General features: G+C 50.1%; 1 protein-coding gene across 1 annotated transcript in view; it reads left to right on the forward strand.

Moving 5' to 3' along the window:
* The first annotated feature begins 11,955 nt into the window (after nt 1–11,955).
* The window catches only part of GDF1 (growth differentiation factor 1), a 42,024-nt gene continuing 28,865 nt past the window's right edge, over nt 11,956–25,114 (forward strand). The window contains exon 1 of the mRNA XM_075347135.1: nt 11,956–12,166. Within this exon, the coding sequence (XP_075203250.1) occupies nt 11,956–12,166 (211 nt within the window). The remainder of the gene's footprint in view (nt 12,167–25,114) is intronic.

A 25,114-nucleotide genomic window follows, 5' to 3' on the forward strand; every position in this document is an offset into this window, starting at 1 on the left:
GTGCATCTGTAAAGTGGTGTAATACTGTGACATCTTTATTCACAGAAACCATATGTGAATCAGAATTGCATGCAGGCATATTCTTCAGGCTCTCCCCATTCAGTTTCATCACTTTCCCATCCATTTCAGCCTTTTTCTAAGGCCCCCAGACCTCTTTATTGGGTCCAGCAGAAAATTACTCGCATTTCCCATTGGCTTGCATTGTACTCGCTATTTGGAGCGAATACGCAAGTATTACAAAGTACTTGTTACGAATATAGCGAACACAAATATTATGGTACTTGCTCTTCTCTAGCTGCAACCCTTCACACAATCAAAGAATTTAGATCCCGGAAAACACTTGAGCTGATTAAGCTGTCCCACCCTCAGCAGGCACTCAATAGAGATTGTGCATTGACTATTTGGTGTCAATAACAACAGGGGGCATTGTGGACTTCTGTATAAAAGCCAGTAATAGTAATGTCAATTACCAAGTGATAAACCCTTTAGTTTTAGTTTACTAGTAATATCAACCTCCAAGTGATAAACCCTTTAATTTTAGTTTCAGACAGATAAGAGAAGCACAGTAGCTTTTTTACTTTTTAACCCCTACATCAGGCTGTCCTCAGCTTATATAGCAAAAGCTTGCTAACAGATTCCCTTTAAATATTGTTTGTACATAACACACTTTTCTTCACCACTGATGAAGTTTCCCTCAGCAGCGATACATGTGAGGTCAAACCCACTGCCGCATCCTTATCATGACTCATTGACATTGTTTCTTACACTACAGCTCCGATCTGGGTATTGTATTTGTGCTGTCTGATAGATCTTCATATATATCCCTGTTCTGGTACACATAATATATGTACCACTGACACATACTGTACCTCCCAACTTTTGAAGAACAGAAAGGGGGCCAAAGCATGCAGCTCACTAAGCGACAAATTTTGGCAGTGCCCCTAGCCACACCTATTTGGCAGTGACGGATGTTTAGCATACGCCCCGGACTGTTCATTCATGCATAGCAGCCAGAACGTTCTCATATTTATATAAGCGTCACTATATGACATGTTACTTTTTTGAGTCTGTAAGGCCGTGTTCACATATTGCATAAATCATGCAGTTGTTTGTTTCCTGCAGATGTTTGCACCAAATTAAACAATAACAATCTTCTCTGAATATTGTGTAGCGCCCCTGAGACCCTCAGGGCACTACAAGGAACTGCATCCTCTTGAGAATGCAGGACCTACCCCCTGGGATCTGGAGTATTAGTGCCGATACCACCAAAACACAACCAAAATCCTAGTTCTCCACTCCACACTGGGTATAGAGGGTTAGTCATGTAAGGGGATGGTCGCCATGGGAACAAGTCCCTGGGTATAGCCAGCCTGGTGGGAGTGGTCGGCAGTCAGTCAGTAGTGAGTCGGAAGAAGGTAGCACACAGAAGAGGTGTGCAGACGTGCCTGAGCTGGGTCCGTGTAATGGTGACCCGGGGGCACAGGAGAAAGGTCACCAGGACAGGTACCGGAGATACCTCTGGGACCGTAGCACGAACGGGGCATAGGGCCCTAGGTCAAGCGTCAGTTTCAAACGGTTTGATAAATACCTGCCTGGTGAGGACACCTTCACGGACTTCACCGAACCAAATAATCCGGAGGCATCAGCAGTAAACTAGGATCAGGGTTCGGACACTTACCTCCCCGCAGGGTCCGCACTGCCCGCCGTACAGAGAAGGAGACTGTACCCCAAAGGGACAGTCAGGGCCCCCAAACGCTCCACGCCACGGGGACCCAATCTACAGAGAGTGCCGGGGACAGAGCAACCTGAGTCACTACATTGGCACTGATACTCCTGGGACCTGAACCAGCAACCCCTGGGTCCACAGTGAGTAGAGACTGTTTAAGACAACCTGGTGTGGTCTCCGTTATTACCCCTTATCATCTCCCAGGCATTGCCCTACCTGCGGAGGGCCTAACACCATTCCTGTAATCACCATCAGCCCTGGGAGTACCCACATGCTGCAGCGGCGGTTCTCCATCCTAAACCGCAACCCGCAGGAGGCATCACATGACATTAACTCTCAACTCCCCTGTAAATATTCCCCATTACAAAAGGGGCCCAGGGCACGGAACCGGGCAACGGCCACCAAAGTGACATTCCCAAGTATAAGTACTGCCTGGCATCGAGTACCCCATATCCTTGGGCACTACAAACTCCTTTTTCTGGCGTCACAAACAGGATACGGACAAGGCCCGTTAACACAGGTGACGTGTGCCTTAAGAACTGTATTTAATGGACTGCTTGTGTAAAGACTGTCGCCATCTTGAATGCTTAAATTTGGCTGCGCCATCACTGTGCCTAGAAAGAGCTCGAAACGCTGACCCTTCCCCCTGGGAGTGGCAACATGCAAAAGTGAAACTGGCTGCAAGAGGCCGGAAGGGGGCCGGCAGAATGCACCCTGGTATGCGGAAGCAACACCAGCCCTGAAGCACTGAATCTGCAGACCAGCACAAGACACAATGTCTCTTCCTCCAGCCTGCAGAACCCTGCCCTGGCTTGAAGCGGAGCTGGATCTGCTGTGTCTCCGGATGCAGCTCCAAATGATCCAGCAAGTCGAGGACTGGTGTAGGGAGATGATGGGGGTAGTAGCGGCTGTGCGAGCCCAGAATGCACGGGCTCTGCACGAGGAGCGGCACCAGGAGCCGGTAAGCGAGGCAATATCCTCAGCCCCACTAGTCCCCACGGTCGCGGAACAAGCAACACCCGTGCCCGCTGACCCACCGGTAACACTGGATCCTCCCACCGCGGCCAGCCCAGACCGGGTCGCGGCGCCTCAGTCCATGGCCAGACCAGGCCGCAACGCCAACGTCCACGACCAGATCAGACCTGGCTAGGCTGCGGGACGACCACAAGAGAAGGCGCCGGTGACCAGCCTGACCTGAAATCTGTTAATGGTGATCCGGATGCACGTTATTCGAGTTCGGGGAGCATCAGGTTCGAGAGGGAGTCTGGTATGGCTGCTGCGGCACAGAGGGCTGCCGTGAACGAGGAAGCCTGCCAAACCATCATCTGGCAGCTGAACCAGCAGCGACAGGCTCGGGCTGCCAAGAAAAGTCAAGTGGTCACCTGTAACTTGAAGGAGAAGTAAAGCTTGGGCCGAGACACCTGGAATGCCCGTGGGATCCGGTACCAGGGCACCGTGGATAAATTCGACCCGCACAAAGGTTGGGGGTTTATGAAGGAGCCCGGGATGCATGCTGGCATCTTTGTATCCCGCAGGGTTATCCTGGACCACCTGGCACAGGGACATCTGGATCGTGACCTGCACCTGGGTGACGTGGTCACGTACACCAGGCCTCATTGAGAAAGGGGCTGGTATGCTCTTGATGTACAGAAGATCCGTGACCTGTCCCAGCCAACTCCTCCTGTTCCCCCACCATTTCCAAGGTCTTCCACGCTGTGATAGAGGAACCAGGCTACCCCAGTAGTTGTTGATGTTGTTTTATGTTTGTGTTGTTATCTAATCTGAAAAATCTGCATAATAATCTGAAAAATGTTTCAAAATTTTGAATTATCCCGGAAAAGTAACTTGATTAACCTGTTTCACAAAGTTAATTTAAATATGGACCACGGCTGCAGGACTGGCAGCAGCCAAAACAAACTTGTGTATTGTAAATAGTTGCACCCAGTATGCCTCCCAGAGTAATGCTTCTTTAGCATCAGGACATTGATGCAACACCAAGGAGAGGAAGGTTGGAGGAAAGGTCTGCGATAGAGAAGGCCCAGACCTGGTCACCAAAGGGACCGGTGACCTGCCTCCTCGAAGGGTTTTGGGGAACCAGGACCTTTTTGGGTGGTGGGTTGATGGGGGGATGCTCATTGTTTGCAACGCTCAAGAAAAATGCCTCTCCTGTGTGGGAAGAATGTTATAACCATTCATTTTCTTTTGCGGTTATAATAAAACTCTATCTTCCCTACAGCCCGAGGACATGCTGTGTTTAACCAATGGGGAATGTAGCACTCCTGAGACCCTCAGGGCACTACAAGGAACTGTATCCTCTTGAGGATGCAGGACCTACCACCTGGGACCTGGAGTATTAGTGCCGAAACCACCAAAACACGACCAAAATCCTAGTTCTCCACTCCACACTGGGTATAGAGGGTTAACCATGTAAGGGGATGGTCGCCATGGGAACAAGTCCCTGGTTATAGCCAGCCTGGTGGGAGGGGTCAGTAGTCAGTCAGTGGTGAGTTGGTAGAAGAGAGCACACAGAAGAGGTGTGCGGATGTGCCGGAGCTGGGTCCGTGTAACTGTGACCCGAGGGCACAGGAGAGAGGTCGCCAGGCCGTCCTGGAGATACCGTTGGGACCGGAGCACGAATGGGGCACAGGCCCTAGGTCAAGCGTTAGTTTCAAACGGTTTGATAAATACCTGCCTGATGAGGACACCTTCACGGACTTCACCGAACCAAATAATCCGGAGGCATCAGCAGTAAACTAGGATCAGGGTTCGGACACTTACCTCCCCGCAGGGTCCGCACTGCCCACCATACGGAGAAAGAGACTGTACCCCAAAGAGACAGTCGGGGCCCCCAAACGCTCCACGCTGCGGGGACCCAATCTACAGGGACAGAGCAACCTGAGTCACTACATTGGCACTGATACTCCTGGGACCTGAACCAGCAACCCCTGGGTCCACAGTGAGTAGAGACTGTCTAAGACAACCTGGTGTGGTCTCCGTTATTACCCCTTATCATCTCCCAGGCATTGCCCTACCTGCGGAGGGTCTAACACCATTGATGCAATCACCACCAGCCCTGGGAGTACCCACATTCAGCAGCGCCGGTTCTCCATCCTTAACCGCAAGTGGTGTCACATGAAATTAACTCTTATCTCCCCTGTAAATATTCCCCATTACAAAAGGGCAGGGCACGGAACCGGGCAAAGGCCACCAAAGTGACATTCCCAAGTATAAGTACTGCCCGGGACCGAGTACCCCATATCCCTGGGCGCTACAATTTCATTTTTGCTGCATTTCTTATGCCTTGTCCCTATTATTTCTTGAGTTTTTAGTGCAGATGTGAATCTGTGTTTTTATTATACAGATTAGCTGCACTTATAAAAAGTTATTAAAGTTTTTTACCTGCATTTTTTAATCTCCACATAGAAACCTCTTGAGTAGAGTTGAGCGATGTTCAAGGTTCACCAATTTCATGTTCGAGTGATTTTGGGGGTGCTCGAGATCGAACTCGAACTCGAGCTTTTTGCTAAAAGCTCGACAGTTCGAGTTACATTCGAGAACAGTTCGATCACCAAAAGCAGGGCTTTTTACAGCTACAGTGTGCAGGGAGCCATCGCTGGCAGCCTGCAGTAAGCTGGTAACCAAGATAAATATCAGGTATACAAGCAAAGCGCTTTGCTTGGTAACCCGATATTTACCCTAGTTACGTGTGCAGGGAGCCGACACTTCCCCGCTCGGCTGCGCCCCCTCCTGCACTTGGCATGTACATGTACACACACACACACACACTCACACTCACCTGTCCCCAGCCATGCAGTCCCCGGCACTGACGTCCTCAGCGTCACATGGCCCCGCTAGGCTCCACCCACTTCGCACTCCGCACACATTACCCCGCTTAGCTCCACCCAACTTGCACTCCACACACATTACCCCGCTTGGCTCCACCCACCTCGCACTCCGCACACATTACCCCGCTTGGCTCCACCCACTTCACACTCTGCACACATTACCCCGCTTGGCTCCACCCACTTCGCACTCCGCACACATTACCCCGCTAGGCTCCACCCACCTCGCACTCCGCACACATTATCCTGCTCGGCTTACCTGCGGTGATGAAGTCCTGCCCTCCTGACCTCAGCGCTGTCACTGTCCTCCATGGCCGTCGCTTGTCACATCCCCTCCTCTCACTGCAGACCCGAGACTGTGACTAGCGGTGACGTCACAGGCTCCCACGATACTTGGCTGTGAAGGCGGCGGTCATTGAAGTCAGTGACAGGTCTGCTGTCAGCAGTGCAGGAGATCGTCACCGCAGGTAATGTACCTCGCTCCTGACAGCAGCACTTGTCCTGCCCTGCAGTGACCTGGGCTGACCCATTGATGTTAGCTCAGGTCACTGCATTGCTCTGCCAGCCAATGAGGAACATTCTGTTCTTCATTGACTGGGACAGTGACTATGGTATGGATCGTCATGGGAAACCCTTGGATTACAGCAGACCTGGATTTGTTTTTCTTTCTAATAAATTGGTGAAAGAGGGAATGTTTTGGGCAGTGTTTTTTCAAATAAAAATGTGTTTGTCGTCTATTTTTTTTTATTACTGACTGGGTTGGAGATGTCGGGTATCTGATAGACGCCTGACCTCACGAACCCCAGGGTTTGATGCCAGGTGACATTACACATCTGGTATTAGCACCAGGGCACGGGATGAGCTGGAGCGAAGCACCAGGATTGGCACGTCTAATGGATGCGCCACTTCTGGGGCGGCTGCGGCCTGGTAATTTTAGGCTTGGGAGAGTCCAATAACCATGGACCTCCCTAGTCTGAGAATATCAGACCCCAGCTGTCCGCTTTACCTTGGCTGGTGATCCAATTTTGGGGGGACCCCCACGTGTTTTTTTTTATTATTATTTATTTAATTTAAAATAACAGAGTGGGGTGCCCTCAGTTTTGGATTACCAGCCAAGGTGAAGCTGCCAGCTGTGGTCTGCAGGCTGCAGCTGTCTGCTTTACCCTAGCTGGCTACAAAAATAAGGGGAACCCCACGTCATTTTTTTAAAAAAATTATTTATTTTTTTTGGTAAATACAAGGCTAAGCACCCCTTAGTGCCACATGAAAGGCACCAAAGGGTGCAAAATTTCAAAATGTAGGAGAGTGGGACATTATGTGTCTTTCTGCCATTATAATGACAGAAAAGACTGATAGGAAGTGTACAAGCACAAGAAAATCACCAGAGCGTTCTACGCTGTGAAAAGCAGTAGAAAATGGCACTGGAGTGAACATGTGTGTTGAAGCTATGAGTAAATTTATGTATTTTCCCTCTCTTTCAGTTTTTTTGCAGTACGCAAAAAAAACGGAAGGCACACGGATGACAAACAGATGACATACGGACCGTCTACGGAACAGAAATGGCTGCACCTGTGAAAAAAAAGGACCGTTTTTTGCGGACCGCAAAAACGGATCGGTCGTGTGAATGTAGCCTTATTCTGATCTGCCGATTATAAACAGCAGGCAGAAATAAGTGAATAGCGCCCCCCAGCTTCAGAAAATCTCCGGGGTTTCAGGGGTAGCTGAGACCCTGGAGATCATGATTCAGGCTGGTTTTTCCGATCCCCGCTCACGTGATCACCGGTATACACCGTATACCGATGATCATGTTACAGTGAATGACAGCGCCGATAAAAAAATATTTATCTCCCATCTGGCATGAACAAACATGTCAGATGGGAGATAAATCTCCTCCCCGGTCCCCCGATGTCGCCAAAGTGCCCCCCCGACCCCCTCCCGGAAATCCAAGATGGCCACGCGCACAGCAGCGCGCCGGCCGCATTCACCCTACTCCTCTGATTTCTGTCGCATGTGCCATGACACATGCGACAGAAAACTCCTCACCAGGCCCTGCCAGGTCCCCCTTATAACCCCACCGGTGTTCCCCGGTGTTCCACGGTACCTGTGTTGATCCCCCGCGGCCCCTCCTTCACAATAGACGCTGACGCATGCACAGAGCAGCTGTCAGCTCAGCTTCCTGTGTTCAGACACAGTGAGTGGGGGTAACCATGCATCTGTAAGCTACTGCAATGCCCTGCTCATGAGGTAAGGAACATAGTTAATCAGGAGAGCTATACTATATTTCCAAATGGAGGTATTTGATTTTATAGTTGCCCTGCTGAACGACTGCCAAACATGAGAGTCCGTTGTACGCCACAAGACAACATGTCTAAATAGTGAGGTCTGTTTAGTATTCATTCAGCTGGATAACTGGACTTAATGGGGTATTCCATCTCCAAGATCCTATCCCCAATATATAATAGGTGGAATAGCAATAATATCAGCAAATACCAATATTTGGAAATGTAGAATAGTTCTCCTGATTAGGCATGCCCTTACCTCATGAGCAGGGCATTGCAGCTTTGGTAGCAACACTTACGACATGAACTCTGCTGCTGTGGACCCGGGGAGAGTGGGTGCAGAATCATTGCACCCACACTCCTGACATGGAGGGTCTGCACTCCTAGAAAATGGGGGATACGTTCCCTGAGTGTCTCCCCCCCATATTCTAGACGGTCCAAAGTCGTCGTGGGACCCCCTTATTTTTTTTTCCTTACAATAAATTGGTGAAAGAGGGAATGTTTTGGGGAGTGTTTTTTGAAATAAAAATGTGTTTGTCGTCTATTTTTTTTTGTCTATTTTTTTGTTAGTACTGACAGTTTGGGATGTCGGGTATCTGATAGACGCCATGACATCACAAACTGCTGTGCTTGATGTCAGGTGACCTTACAGCTAGTATCAAGCCCATTCATTACCTCGTTTGCCACTACACCAGGGCACGGGATGAGCTGGGGTGAAGCGCCAGGATTGGCGCATCTAGTGGATGCGCCACTTCTGGGGCACCTGCGGCCTGCTATTTTTAGGCTGTGAAGTGCCAATAACTATGGACCTTCCCACCCTGAGAATACCAGACCACAGCTGTCCGCTTTACCTTGGCTGGTGATCCAATTTGGGGGGGACCCTTTTTTTTTTTGTAATTATTATTATTTATAAAATAATTATAAAAAAGCCTGGGGTGACCTCCACATTGGATCCCCAACCACGGTAAAGCTGCCAGCTGTGGTTTTCAGGCTACAGCCGTCTGCTTTATCCTAGCTGGCTATCAAAAATGGGGGGACCCTACGTCATTTTTTTTTTTTAACTATTTTTTTAAATAAAAAAAATTAATGGGCTTCCCTGTATTTTGATTGCCAGCCAAGGTAACGCCAGGCAGATGGGAGTGGCAACCCGTAGCTGTCTGCTTTAACTGCGCTGAGAATCAAAAATACCGCGGGGCGCTCGTCATTTTTTTTTAATGATTTATTTTTACAGCACTGTCATGTCAGGCAATCAAAATACAGGGAAACCCATTTTTTTAGCTATTTAAATAAAAAAAAATATATGGGCTCCCGCTGCATTTTTTGTATTGCTAGATAAGGGTAATGGAAGCAGCTACTTATCTAACTTCACTGTCAATGGAAAATCCAGGGAAGCATTTTTTATTTTTTTTTTCCCAAAAAACTAAAAAAAAAAAAAAAAAAAAAATGACGTGAGCTTTGCCATATTTTTGTATGCTAGCCAGGTACAGCAGGCATGTACAGCTGCCTCCAACCCCCAGCTGCCTATGTGTACCCGGCTGGGAACTAAAAATATAGGGAAGCCCTTTTTTTAATTATTTCATGAATTTTCATGAAATGATTAAAAAAAAAAAAAAACACGTGGGCTTCGCCCCATTTTTGTGTCCAGCCGGGTACAATTAGGCAGCTGGGGATTGGATCCACAGCACAGGTTAACCCGAGGTTTCTGGGCCCCTCTGCTGCAAATTGAAGCGCCATCATCTGGCGCTGTATCCAACTCTTCCAGCTGCCCTGGTAACGGTGGCTTGCTGGGTAATAATGAGTTAATACTAGCTTTGTTTTACTAGCTAGTATTAAGCCAGAGAGTCCTAATGTCAGGCAAGTTTGACCCGGCCATTAAGAATCTCCAATAAAGGGTTAAAAAAAGACACCACACAGAGAAAAAATACTTTAATAGAAATAAATACACAGACACACTTAGAGACTCCATGTTTATTACTCCCTCTCACCCCTCCACGATCCACGGTCTTCGGGCTTCTTTCTCCTTCAACACATGCAGCTCTACTCCAACAGCAGCACTGCATGGGAGAAAGACGCTGCTCTCCGTGCAGGCTTTTCACTCCGTGAGTGATCAGTGCTGCTGGCTGTTAGCGGTACCGTCACCACTGACAGACGGGTTACCATAGTAACGGTGCTCCGATCACATGATTCCCGATGCCTCTGCGGCTGTTAGCGGTGATGTCACTGCTAACAGGCGCGTTGCTATGGCAACGGTGATCTCCGTTATTTACCGGGTGTGTCAGCCGGTCCATAATGGAACGGGGAAGCAGAACGGGGAGTCGACCGTGTGCCAGAGCATGTCGCCGGTACACGGTGTTACACAAACATGCACCGTGTACTGGAGAGTGCAATGACAGGTCCTAGCATGACGTCAAAGCCATGTGACCAGTCTGTAGCCAATGAGATAATAGACACGTGACTGGTCACATGGCTATTTTGACGTCACGATAGGTCCTGCATCACTGCTGGTTACCGGGAGGATGCAGCGATTATCGATGGAAAAGCGGCGGGAGACAGAGTGCAGGGCGCATCGCGGGCACCGGTAAGTGTTATGGCAATGTTTATTAACTGTATATGTACATTTATAATGTGTTTTTATGTGTTTGTGATTGCCTCCCATTGTTTTCAATGGGGTTCGAGAGGTTCGTCGAACAGCTCGTCGAACGGGGCACCGTTCGACGAACCAAACTCGAACTCCAGGGGGGTGGCTCATCTCTACTCTTGAGAGAAAAAAAAAAAACATCAAAACCGCAGAGTTCAGCGGCGTCTTTTCATGAAATCACATCCATTTAGCTTGGACAGTTAAACACAGCAGAATTTCTGTGCAAAAAGTAGCAGAAAAATCTGGCATTTACGCTACATGTGAACACGGACTAAACGTCCCAGTAGAGTGGATGTGACAACATGAAATCTCGACCGCTGGTGTGCCTAATGACACCACTGAACTGTGTGGTTTTGGTGTTTTTTTTCTCTATAGGCTTCTTTATGAATCAAAGCTTTTCTGCAACAAACAAGTATCAACTATCGGGAAAGAGGCATAGAAAATGCAGCAAACACGCATTAATCAGGGAATATTGTTATTGTGTCGAGTGGTGGAGACACCTGCAGAAAAAATGCAGCATTTACGCTACGTGTGAACTTGGCCTGAGTGATACATTTTTATTACTTTTTTTATGGGTTTTAATAGAGAAAAATAATCAGTTGCGCCATTTTTTTCGCCATTTACCAATCTCAATAAATAATCTGATCGCTGCATTGTTTGGGTAGTTACGATTACAGGGACAACAAATATGTCCATGTTATTTGCTGATTTGTGATGTTTATTTTTTTTTTAAAAACGCAATAAAATTACATTATTCTATTTTTTAATTTTTAGTAATTTTATTAGAAGAAACATTTTTTTTTACTCTCCTTCTAGAATACAGGACACAGAGATGCTCTGCACTGTACAATGGAGCTCTGGGTCCTGTGTAATCTGCTGTATAATCAGAGGCTGCATTGCAGGTTCATCTATGGAAAATCCTACCTCTGACATCATCAAAGCAATTGACTCAACTACTAGGGCAGCTGTTATGTATTTGGAAGTTGCTGGTTTGATTCCAAGTTGGGGAGAAAATTAAATATTTTTGTCATTTTTTTCATAGGAGCTGTAATTGGTTGCTATAGGCAACAAAAGATTTTTTTAGTATAAGACAGCTTATATGTGAGTATAACGCTCACCGCAGTACGGCGAGATTAGATGTGTGAACCCACTAGACCGGTAGCTGACCACAAGCAGGACACGGGAGAACGTAGATGGTGAGCAATAGACTGGGTTTATTGACAATCCTTAAATAGGAAAGGAGTGCGAAGGTGACCGAGAGAGACTCCACCGGACCATGCACCGGACTCCCCTGGAGGAGCAATCGAGAGCAAACCCCTATACAGGGGCTGTCTGGCCCAACCCCAGAGGGCCTAAATGCACAATCTCCCAGACAGTGGTTACGACTCACCGCGTCACAGGAAAAGAGCAAAGTCTCAGGTTAGTGTATCCCGACAGTGGCACTGCACAACTTGCTCAGACACGGCAAACATGAAGGAAGTAGAAGTGGCTCCTCCGGATGTGGCACCGCTGTTACAACAATGCTCTGTGGACGTGGAACCAAGAGTGGAGCTGGAGACCAGGAAGGAGGCACAGCTTGCAGGTCCCTTTGGCAACACAAAAGCAGCAGCTCCAGAGGTTCAGCAAGCAAGAGGAAACCTAAGGATAGGAAATTACATATTAGTAAGAGGCACCGGAAGAGGTACGCAGCGCACCCTCTACATTGACAACATACCTAAGGATAGGAAATGTTGCCCAAGCACTTCCCATAAGGGGAGGGTGCTTTGTATACACAGAGCTGCTCAGCAATAGGCTAAGAGGGAATTGCACTCAAAATAGATCTGTACTAACAGGACCTGCGATGATGTCAGAGGGAGGGGAGGAGTCAGAGATCACATGATCCCTAGTGCATGCTGGGTTCTGCAGTGCCACTATGGATACAGGAAAGCAGGGCACGCGCATGGGCTGTGTCAGCTTGCTGGAAATGGTAAGTACAAAACGGACAGAAGCTGTTCAAGCCCTGCTGACACTGCGGAGACCCCCCCGGTCCCCATGGCCAGCGAGGTCCATGGTCGGGGACGGCACAGGACGGAGCATGACAGTGAAGTAATACAGACAGAGCATGACAGAGAGACACAGGCAGAGAGAGACAAAGAGACAGACAGAGAGACAGACAGGGAGACACAGACAAAAAGAGACAGAGAGAGAGAGAAACAGGGAGACGGGGGAGAGAGAGAGAGGCAGACAGAGAAAGACAGGGAGAGACAGACAGAAAGAGAAATAGAGAGACAAACAGGGAGAGAGAGACAGGGAGAGAGAGACAGACAGAGAGATAGACAGATAGAGACAGACAGGCAGATAGAGACAGACAGAGAGAGACAGGCAGATAGAGAAACAGACAGGGAGAGAGAGACAGACAGACAGACTCAGACAGACACAGAAAGAGACAGACACAGACAGACACAGACAGACACAAACAGAGACAGACAGACACAAATAGATAGAAACAGACACAGACAGACATACACAGACAAAGACAGATAGACAGACAGAGAAACAAATAGACAGAAACAGACACAGACAGACAGAGTGAAACAGAGAGAGAAATGTAACGGGGCCTTTAGGGTAGAAACAACTTAACCTTTGTCTGGCTGAATAGGTACAATTGTAACTATTCCGTTTTAAAATTGCAATACATTTTTTTTTCCAAAAGCCGTAGAGGGCTGAAATTTCGTGAAATCTCTGCAGTTTTGGTCCAGAATATATTGGCCAAATTTCAATAAAATATCTTCACCCCCTTCCGAGATAAGGGGTCGCTGTTAACGTTGTAAAAATATGCAGCCTGACGAAGGTTAAAAGAACATACAATAAAACATTAGTCATTGCAGTATACAAAAACATACAGAAATATTTCATAACGATCAATATAACACAGAAACATTGAATGCATGATCAACATATTTTTGCTAGTTAAGGAATACGTACATATTCAGCAGAAAAAATTCCACATTTATACTTACCAATTACATTCAGCCATAAAAATGTAATTTCTGAATTATTATAAATATTTGGTAAACTGGATGACACGTGTCATCCTAAAGTAGGGACTCTTCTAAAAAGAATCCCAATGCTATTTAAAGATTTTGTGTAAAGACATCCATGTTTTATAGGAAAAATTTCCATATCTGTGATAAATGATTATTTTTGGCAAAAAAATAAATACATTTTTAAATAGAAAGAATGACAAATATCCAGAAAAAAGAACCTTCTAGAAACGATAATATCCCCACACATACTGCCCTCTGTATAATATCATCACACACACACTACTCCTCTGTATAATATCCCACCCACACATACTGCTCCTCTGTATAATATCCCTCCACACACACACTGGACCTCTGTATAATATCCACACACACACTGCTCTCTGTATAATATCCTCCCACACATACTGATACTCTATGTAATATCCCTCCACACACACACTGGACCTCTGTCTAATATCCCCACGCACACTTCCCCTCTGTATAATATCCCCCCCACACACTGCTCCTCTGTATAATATCCCCCCACAGGCTGCTTCTCTGTATAATATACCCCAACACACACTGCGCTCTGTATAATATCCACACACACACACTGCTCCTCTGTATACCATCCCCCACACACTACCCCTGTGTATAATATCCCCACACACACTGCTCCTCTGTATAATATCCCCACACACACCGCTCCTCTGTATAATATCCCCCCATGCACTTCCCCTCTGTAAAATATCCCCCAGAGACATGACCCCTGTGTAGAATATCATCCACACACACACTGCTCCTCTGTATAATATCCTCCCACACACATTGCCCCTCTGTATAATATTCTTCACATATGTTTCCCCTCTGTATACTATCTCCCACATGAGCTGCCCCTATTTACATATATCCACCCCCACACACTGCCCCTTTGTATATCGCCCCACACCCACTACCACTGTGTATACTATCCTACCACACACACTGCCCCTCTGTATAATATCCTCCTGGTATATATGTTTTCTTCCTGGTATATATGTCCCCTTCCTGACATACATATCCCCCTTGTAGCGCCTGGTCCCACCAGACCCCGTGGGGGGCGCGCTCCCTCACATGTGCCCAGTCCCAGCATGGCTCCCACTAGCACTCCCAGTCATAGCCCCAGGCAGCGACGGCCTTCCTCTTACCGGTCCCATGGCTCTGCAGACGTTGCTCCTGCTCCCAGGCATGCTGCAGCCTCTTCCTGTCTCCCTTCCTTAGGCCTGCGCCACACATCCGTGCCTCCGGCACGTGTTTGTCATTTTTTACACGTACCGGCGGCACGGAGACACTTTAACCAATGCTACCCTATTGTAGCAGGCACACACACGTAAAACCACACGGAACGTGTGTCCGTGTGCGTTTGTACGTGTGTGCGTTTTTGAAAGCGCTGACATGTCCGTTTTTTCACCGGCAGCACGGGTGTCACACGGCCCGCACCCGCACCACACGGGTGTAGTGTGGATGCGGTCCCGTGTGACACGCGCCGGAGAAAACACACATGTCATTGAAAAAAAAAAAAAACATTAACTCACCTTCTCCAGCCCTCCTGTCTCTGCCGCTGCTGCCTCTTGCTGCCGACCGCCGCTCATTATTCTCATTGAATATTCACTTCACTGCCTGGCAGCAGCAGCAGCGGGGAGACGGGAGGGCTGGAGACCGAGGATCAGCACCACGGACAGCAGCGCGGACATCAGGAAGGACCAGGTGAGTATAATAATTACCGATTCTACGTGTGCTATCGCGGATAGCACACGTAGAACACACGTGTCACGCACGTACCAGAGACACGTACTTACCTGCACGCAACACGCAGGGAAAATACGTGTCTCTCGGCACGTGCGTGAATTTCACGTGAGTGTGGCAGAGGCCTTACACTGAGCTGCAGTAAGTGACTCTAGGCTGCGCGCGAGGCCACACCCCCTTTCTTAAAGCGGTATGCCCCGCTTTCTGGAAGTGACCTCAGAGGTCACCTGTTACCTAATGGGTATTTAGGTTCACCTCCCCCAGCAGCAGGCGCCCGAGCAACGCTTCCATTAGAGCCTTGCCAGTGTCCAGACTGTGACGGGGTGTACAGCAGAGCAAGGAGAGACAACAGGCCGAGGAACGATCCAACAGGTTTATTCACAAGAACACTGGAACAGCACACGATAAGTCCACGTAAAACAGATTCGGGGGCCCTTCCCGACAATCCTCGGACCGGATTACAAAGCAATCGTCCTTACAGTAGTCCAAAGAGTTCCACACAATCCCACGGGCCGCCACACAGGCCTAGCTCCGTCCGTGTCCACAGCCACACAGGCTGGAGCTCCTGCTCCCTTCAAGTTTCAGCTCACTCTGCCAGAATCTCCCAGGTAAGCAGAGTTTACACTAGTTGGACTCTAGGCCCACCTCCCCCTACTCCCAGGGATGGAAGTGCCTCAAGAGGATATAACCTTGCATTTTAGGGGGTGATTACCTACAACAATAGAAATGTACACAGAAGTAGTTCAAATAAGACAATGAACCCAGCTTGAAATAGGAATCTGTACAGCAAGATACACCTCCCCCATAGCCCACCATCACAACCTGTCCCCCCTTTTTAATAAGTGAGTATGCCACGAGGTCTACACAGACCTCTGGCCATCTCACTTACGTCCATGTTGCTCAGCTGTGAATAGTCTATGGTTCTTCTGGCTGGGACAGTCCATCAGCATTCTGGTGTTGGCTTCCACACTTGTATTGGATGGAAAAGGTGTAGGTAATCCCCTGTAGAGCGATAGGGTTGGAAGGACAAGGTTCCTTTTGTGTATTCCCTCACTCAAACTCTGCTTTCTGCACCCACAAATCGGCATTGTATATCTCCCACATCATTGCCTAGGAGAATGTCTGCAGGCAGACCACCCATCACCCCAACCACACATCGCCTGACCCCAAAACCAAAGTTCAGATCCACAGTGGCTGTGGGAATAGTCCTCCATTGTCCACCAGCCAGTTCAATAACAATCCCAGGTCCTCTATGGATTGCCTCAGGCCGAACCACTCGGGGATCAGCCAGTGTGAGGAAAGCACCCGAGTTACAAAATCCAACAAGTCTCTGTCCATCCAGCACAACCTCCTGCAAGTGCTTACCTCGATGAGCAGAAGTCGTCATAACTGCGGGTCGCACCCCGTAAACTCCTGGTGGTGCAACATGGGGGGCTGAGTCACTAGGCCAGTCCTCACATAACGGTGCCACATCTTCCTCCATGGCACTGGGCTGTAAATAATTAACAATCCGATTAGGTGCAGGATCAGTCCTCATTTGAACAGCTGGGCAGGAGACTTGCCGATGCCCTGGCTGTCCACATTGATAGCATCTGAGCTGAGTCTCCCTCCATCCAAGGCGTCCTCTTGGGTAAGGGGTAGGGGAACTTGAAGGCCGGCTCCCACCTGAAGGTGCTGTAGGGGTTTGAGGATGATTCCTCCATGGCCTGGCTGGGCATGAGGCCTGCAAATGCCCGGGATGCCTACAAACATAACACCTGCGCTCTGTTACTTCCTCTCCCCGGCGTATTCCAGAAAGTGCAGTAGAAGCAACTGGAGGCACATTAACACGGGTATCAACATGTGGTGGCTTAGAGGAACGGGGAACAATGGGGACAGAATAACTGGGGGCATCCGGTGTTGTGGAGCTATTAGGCGTCTCTCCATCCTCCAACAGAACCCTCCACTGAGGCTTGATGGTGAGCACCTCATCAGCGAGAGCAGCAGCTTGTTCCACAGTTGACGGCTTTCTCTCACGCACCCATTCTCTGATTTCCGCTGGGCACCTGGCATAGAACTGCTCTTTTAGGATGACCTGCAGGAAGGTCCCCCAAGATAAGGCCTCCTCTGCCTCCAGCCAGCGATTACATATTTGTTTGAGTCTATGAGCATATATTTTAAAAGACACTTCCCCATCACAGGCTAAAGCACGGAACTGAGTCCTGTAAGTGTCTGGGGTCACAGCATAATGTTCTAGAATAGTCTGTTTAATATCCGCATACTCACAGTTCCACCGAGGGTCCATAGCTCTATAGGCTTCAGCAGCTCCCCCCTCTAGGAGCCCAACCAGATGCCGGACACGCTCCCTGTCCGGGACTTCCATTAATTGACACTGATGCTCAAAGTCCTGGAAGAAGCCCTCAATGTCGCCTGCAGCCTCGTTAAACGGCTTAAAGTCTTTGCGGGACACCCTGGGAAGTTCCCTCATGGTGGGTGCTGGGGTTACAGTCTGTCTGGAACCTCTCGCGGCTTCCACAGCGAGCTGCTTATCCAGCAATGCCATCTCCTCCATCCTGCGCTCCTTCTCTTCAGCTCCACGCATGGCCTCCCTCTTATCTTCTATGGTGGCCTCATCGCCAAGCAGTGCCATCTTTTCCTTGTACCACACAACCCATTGACTTTTTTGGGTATTCACCTCCGGCTCCCGTCTTTGCTCCCCTTGCTGTGGAAATTGTTCCTCGGTGCCATCTTGCAGGCAAGCGTGTTCCAATGCCTCAAGTAGTTGCTCCTTAGAGAGTCCTTTGTAGCCGACACCTAATTCACGGGCCTTTGTTTGTAGACTCGCCACAGTCCAGTTCCTGTATCCTGAGGTTCTGGTTTCAGACGTCGATTGGCTGTTGTCCTCCATTTCTTCTGCTCGGATCCCACCGCTGCCAACCAGTTTGTGACGGGGTGTACAGCAGAGCAAGGAGAGACAACAGGCCGAGGAACGATCCAACAGGTTTATTCACAAGAACACTGGAACAGCACACGATAAGTCCACGTAAAACAGATTCGGGGGCCCTTCCCGACAATCCTCGGACCGGATTACAAAGCAATCGTCCTTACAGTAGTCCAAAGAGTTCCACACAATCCCACGGGCCGCCACACAGGCCTAGCTCCGTCCGTGTCCACAGCCACACAGGCTGGAGCTCCTGCTCCCTTCAAGTTTCAGCTCACTCTGCCAGAATCTCCCAGGTAAGCAGAGTTTACACTAGTTGGACTCTAGGCCCACCTCCCCCTACTCCCAGGGATGGAAGTGCCTCAAGAGGATATAACCTTGCATTTTAGGGGGTGATTACCTACAACAATAGAAATGTACACAGAAGTAGTTCAAATAAGACAATGAACCCAGCTTGAAATAGGAATCTGTACAGCAAGATACACCTCCCCCATAGCCCACCATCACACAGACCCCTTGTGCTGTTATCTGTTTTCTGTGCTTTGATACCTGGTTCTAATCCCTTGTCTCACTGTAGTGCCATCCGTACCATTCCGGCTGGGGACGTCACCGCTCATACTGACAGTGGACGTCACCGTGCCCTACCTACCGTGGACATTATCTGTGCCGCACCTGCTGTGGACGTCACCGCTCATACCGACAGTGGACGTCACTGTGCCCTACCTGCCGTGGACATTATCCGTGCCGTACCTGCGGTGGACATCACCTGCTGTGAACATTTCCGGTGCAGTTTCCATGTCCTGCCAGCTGTGGACGTCACAACCTTGCTACACCTGGCCCTACAGAGACTCCTACTACCGGTTCCTGGCTGCCGTTCATTTAGGCCTCCTGGGGTGGCGCCGCACAGTCCCTGTATAGGGGTTCGCTGCTGGTCGCCTTCTCAGGGGAGTCCGGTGCACGGTCCAGTGGGTCCACCTCCGGACGCTCGCCGCTCCTCGGTGAGCGTAACAGTTTGCTCGGGCCATGGACTCTGCCGGGATCAAGGTTAACCCGCTGACTGACCTGCAACAGGAGCTCTCCCGCCAACGCGAGACCCAAGCAAGATTAGTAACTTACATGAAGTCTGTGGAATCACGTCTGGCATCCATGCAAACCTCCGGATCCTCCGACGGCTCCCAGTTAAGTGAACTACAGAAGGAACTGTCCCACCAGCATAAGGCCCAGAGACGCATGGCCGAATATATGGCGTCCGTGGATTCCCGTCTATACGCTCTGCAGAATCCGGCCTCCTCAACAACCCCCGACTCTGCGGGATTATCGACATGCATGTCTCCTTCCCGCCTGGCCGCCTCACCCATGTATGCAGGGGATCCCCGTTTGTGTCGCGGTTTCTTAAACTAGTGCTCCCTGCACTTTGAGCTGTCGCCACTGCAGCGAGCGACTGATCGCTCGAAAATCGCATTTATCATGTCTCATCTGACTGGTCAGGCTCTGGCTTGGATGAATCCGCTCTGGGAGAGGAATGGCGCGACTGTTCAAATCCTGTCCGGCTCTCTGACCACCTTCCGTAAGGTGTTCGATGAGCCAGGCCGTCTCTCGTCTACTGCCTCTTCGCTCATGAGAATCCACCAGGGGAATCTCACCGTGGGACAGTATGCAATCGAATTCCGCACTCTGTCCTCCGAACTCAAGTGGAACAATGACGCCTTGGTAGCTGCCTTCTGGGAAGGGTTATCCGGTAAAATCAAGGATGAACTGGCCGGCCGGGATGTACCTACCACCCTGGAAGAGCTGATCTCTTTGGCTACCCATATTGATCTCCGTTTCCAAGAGCATGCCATTGAAGTCACCTGGGCGAAAAGAACCCCGCGCCTTGCACCCACGTTCCAAAGGCCGATGTCACCTCCCTCCACCCGGCCTACTGCTCCACACGAGCCCATGGAGGTCGATCGCGTCAGTGAGTCCAGACTGCGACAGAGGAATCAGAGAATGGCAGGAGAGTGCTTCTACTGCCGAAGTGCCAAACATCTGATTCAGAACTGTCCAGTAAAGCCGGGAAACTACAGAGCCTAGGGTCCATCAGAGAGGCCACCCTAGGTCATGCCAAGTCCTCTCCTTTTCTCCATGTACCTGAATCCCTGTCCTGTGGTTCCATCCGGTTGTCAGAGCATGCGTTCCTAGATTCAGGCTCTGCCGGGAACTTTATCCAACAAGCCGTGGTGGACCTACACCAGATTCCCATCCGATGTCTTGCTACCCCCATTAGTCTTTCTTCCGTGGATGGAAAACCGCTATCCGAACCCATCCGGTACATCACGGAGAACTGTACTATGCAAGTGGGGTTGCTACACTCTGAGACCATCGCCTTCCACGTACTCCCTGACTCCCATGACGCATGCCCTACTACTGGGAATACCCTGGCTTCGGTCGCACAAGCCAGTACTGGACTGGGATTCTGGAGACATCCTGCAATGGGGTGCGTCTTGCCACAGCAACTGCCTGAAACCAGTGCATCCTCCGCACCGACCCGTTGAACCGGTCACCCTTCCTGGGTTACCCCCTGCCTATTGGGCCTATGCCGATGTCTTTGACAACAAGGAGGCTGAGATGTTGCCACCACACAGACCCTACGATTGTCCCATCGACCTGCTCCCCGGGGCAACCCCTCCGCGTGGGCGCATCTACCCTCTGTCCCGAGAAGAGACCCAAGCCATGTCTGATTACATAAAGGAAAATCTAGCACGAGGCTTCATCCAAAAATCCTCCTCTCCTGCCGGAGCGGGTTTCTTCTTTGTGGGGAAAAAGGACGGGGGTCTACGGCCTTGCATTGACTACTGCGGATTGAATAAGATCACGGTGAAGAACAGATACCCGCTACCCCTGATACTGGAACTGTTTGACCGCTTTCAAGGTGCCAAGATCTTCTCCAAATTAGATCTCCGGGGTGCGTACAATCTGGTCCGCATTCGGTCGGGAGACGAATGGAAGACTGCGTTCAACACTCGGGATGGGCACTATGAATATCGAGTGATGCCCTTCGGGCTCAGTAACGCTCCAGCGGTCTTCCAGGAGTTCATGAACGACGTCTTCCGTGACCTTCTATACACCTGTGTGGTTGTGTATTTAGACGACATCCTTATCTTCTCTCCGGACTTGCATACCCACCGAAGACATGTCCGTCTTGTCCAGCGGAGATTGAGAGAGAATCGCCTTTACGCCAAACTCGAGAAATGCCTGTTTGAGCAGACCTCGCTACCCTTCCTTGGCCACATAGTCTCTGATACTGGCCTGAAGATGGACCCCGATAAGGTATCAGCCGTACTGAATTGGTCCCGTCCGGAAGGGTTGAAGGCTATCCAGTGATTCCTGGGATTCGCCAACTATTACCGGCAATTCATTCCACACTTCTCGTCTCTGGTGCGTCCCATATCCTCTCTCACTCACAAAGGGGAGAACCCTAAGAAATGGACCCTGGAAGCTGAAGAATCGTTCATGTCCCTTAAACGAGCCTTCGCTTCTGCTCCAGCCTTACACAGACCCAACACTAACAAGCCGTTTATCCTTGAGGTAGATGCCTCCTCATCCGGAGCCGGTGCGGTTCTTACACAGAAAACGTCAGAGGGTAAGACAGTAACCTGTGGCTTCTTTTCTAAGGCTTTCTCCCCAGCAGAACGAAACTACTCAATCGGAGACCGTGAGTTGCTGGCAATCAAGCTGGCCCTGGAAGAGTGGCGATACCTGCTGGAAGGGTCATTACATCCAGTTACCATCTATACTGACCACAAGAATCTGGCATATCTCCAGACAGCCCACAGGCTAAACCCCCGACAGGCCCGATGGTCATTATTCTTCGCCCGCTTTGATTTTGTTCTGCATTTCCGTCCAGCTGAGAAGAACCTGAAGGCCGATGCGCTGTCTCGATCATTCCTGTTAGAGGATCAGGAAGATGAACCTCGGCACATCATTGAACCTTCCAAGCTAATGGCAGCACCAGTTGGCATGCACCACCTTCCTCCCGGTAAGACGTTTGTTGCTGAGGTCGATAGGGAATGTGTACTCCGGTGGGGACACTCTTCCCGAATAGCAGGTCATGTGGGTCAAAAGAAATCTCTGCAATTGATATCCCGATATTATTGGTGGCCAGGGCTACATCAAGACGTCCAGGACTTTGTTTCATCCTGTTCCTCCTGTGCCCGGAACAAAGTCCCGAAGACTCTTCCGGCGGGCCCTTTGCTTCCTTTACCCGTACCATCTGCTCCATGGCAACCTATCGGCATGGATTTCATCACGGACCTGCCAAAATCGTCTGGCTGCACAGTCATCTGGGTGGTGGTGGACCGGTTCTCCAAGATGGCCCACTTCACACCACTCTCCGGGCTACCGTCCGCTCCGGTTCTTGCTGACTTATTCATTCAACATATCTTCCGGCTTCACGGCTTGCCTCTCCATATCGTGTCCGACAGAGGGGTCCAGTTCACCGCTCGGTTTTGGAGAGCAGTATGCAAAATGATGGAGGTACAATTGGACTTTTCTTCTGCCTACCACCCTCAATCCAATGGGCAAGTGGAGCGCATTAACCAAGTCTTGACTAATTATCTCCGCCACTTCGTGGACGAACAGCAACTGGGTCAACCTGCTTCCATGGGCCGAGTTCTCCTACAACAATCATGACAGTGAGTCCTCTGCTAAATCCCCGTTCCAGGTGGTGTATGGACAGCGACTCAAAGTGCTGTGCCCTGTGACATGTTCGTCCGGCAACCCTGCAGCTGATGACCTTGTGAGGTCCTTCTCCGCCGTCTGGGCTGAGACCAAGTCGGCTCTGGAACATTCCTCTGTCCGCATGAAGAAACACGCTGACAAGAAACGTCCGGATGTTCCTTTCTTTCAACCCGGAGATAAAGTCTGGCTCTCATACAAGTATGTCCACCTGAAGATGCCGTCCTACAAGCTGGGTCCCCGCTTTATTGGTCCCTTTGAAGTGCTCCGACGGATCAATGAGATGTCCTACAAGTTGAAGCTGCCGTCTACTCTTCGCATCCCGAACTCCTTCCATGTGTCCCTCCTCAAGCCGGTGGTCCTGAGCCGTTTCCACAGTGATCCTGGTACTACACCTCCTCCTGTTGGTGGTGACGACGTCTATGAGGTAAAAGCCATCCTTGTGGCTAAGGAGGTCCAAGGTAGAACCTACTATCTGGTAGACTGGAAGGGGTTCGGTCCTGAGGAGAGGACGTGGGTACCTGCGGAGGACGTGGATGCTCCTCACCTCCTCCGGAGCTTCCTGAGGAGGGGGGGTCTTCAGGGAGGGTACTGTAGCGCCTGGTCCCACCAGACTCCGTGGGGGGCGCGCTCCCTCACATGTGCCCAGTCCCAGCATGGCTCCCACTAGCACTCCCAGTCATAGCCCCAGGCAGCGACGGCCTTCCTCTTACCGGTCCCATGGCTCTGCAGACGTTGCTCCTGCTCCCAGGCATGCTGCAGCCTCTTCCTGTCTCCCTTCCTTACACAGAGCTGCAGTAAGTGACTCTAGGCTGCGCGCGAGGCCACGCCCCCTTTCTTAAAGCGGTATGCCCCGTTTTCTGGAAGTGACCTCAGAGGTCACCGGTTACCTAATGGGTATTTAGGTTCACCTCCCCCAGCATCAGGCGCCCGAGCAACGCTTCCATTAGAGCCTTGCCAGTGTCCAGACCCCTTGTGCTGTTATCTGTTTTCTGTGCTTTGATACCTGGTTCTAATCCCTTGTCTCACCGTAGTGCCATCCGTACCATTCTGGCTGGGGACGTCACCGCTCATACTGACAGTGGACGTCACCGTGCCCTACCTACCGGGGACATTATCTGTGCCGTACCTGCTGTGGACGTCACCGCTCATACCGACAGTGGACGTCACCGTGCCCTACCTGCCGTGGACATTATCCGTGCCGTACCTGCAGTGGACGTCACCTGCTGTGAACATTTCCGGTGCAGTTTCCGTGTCCTGCCGGCTGTGGACGTCACAACCTTGCTACACCTGGCCCTACAGAGATTCCTACTACCGGTTCCTGGCTGCCGTGCATTTAGGCCTCCTGGGGAGGCGCCGCACAGTCCCTGTATAGGGGTTCGCTGCTGGTCGCCTTCTCAGGGGAGTCCGGTGCACGGTCCAGTGGGTCCACCTCTGGAAGCTCGCCGCTCCTCGGTGAGCGTAACACCCCTCCTTGTTTATATGTTCCCATACTGGGCCCATCCTGGTATAAAAGTCCCCATCCTGGTTTATTTGTCCCCTTCCCAGTATATATCCTCCTCCTGGTATATATGTCACTATATTACGACTCTCCTGGTATAAATATCCCCATACTGGTTTATTTGTCCCCTTCCTAGCTTATATGTCCTCCTCCTAGTATATATATCACCATCTTGGGCCTCTTCTGGTATACAGTATATGTCCCCATACTGGTTTATTTTTCCCCTTCCTAGCATATATGTCCCATCCTGGGCAACTCCTAGAATATATATCCCACTCCTAGGCACATTCTGGTATATATGTTCCCATCCTAATTTTTGTCCCCTTCCTGGTATATACGGTATTTCCTTCTCCTGTTATATATCCCCCCTCCTGGGCACATTCTGTTATATATGTCCCCATGGCGGTTTTTGTCCCCTTCCTGGTATATATGTTCTTCTTCTTGTAGATATCCCCTTCCTGGGCCTCTACTCTTATATTTGCTGCAAAAAGGAAGAAAAAAAATTTTACTCACCCTGCCCGTCTCCCACATCGCGCAGCATGGTCTCTGAGCCACGAAGCATTTCAGCTGGATGTGCACCCTCCAATGTGTACATCCAGCTGAAGCGAGGCAGGGGCTGGGGTCAGCCCCACCAACCCAGCGATCTTTAGTTCACAGAGCGCTTACCAGCTTTCCTCACTGGCTGCCGGGTCCTCACCA

This window comes from Anomaloglossus baeobatrachus, chromosome 1 (genome assembly GCF_048569485.1).
Source record: "Anomaloglossus baeobatrachus isolate aAnoBae1 chromosome 1, aAnoBae1.hap1, whole genome shotgun sequence".
Lineage (NCBI taxonomy): Eukaryota > Metazoa > Chordata > Amphibia > Anura > Aromobatidae > Anomaloglossus > Anomaloglossus baeobatrachus.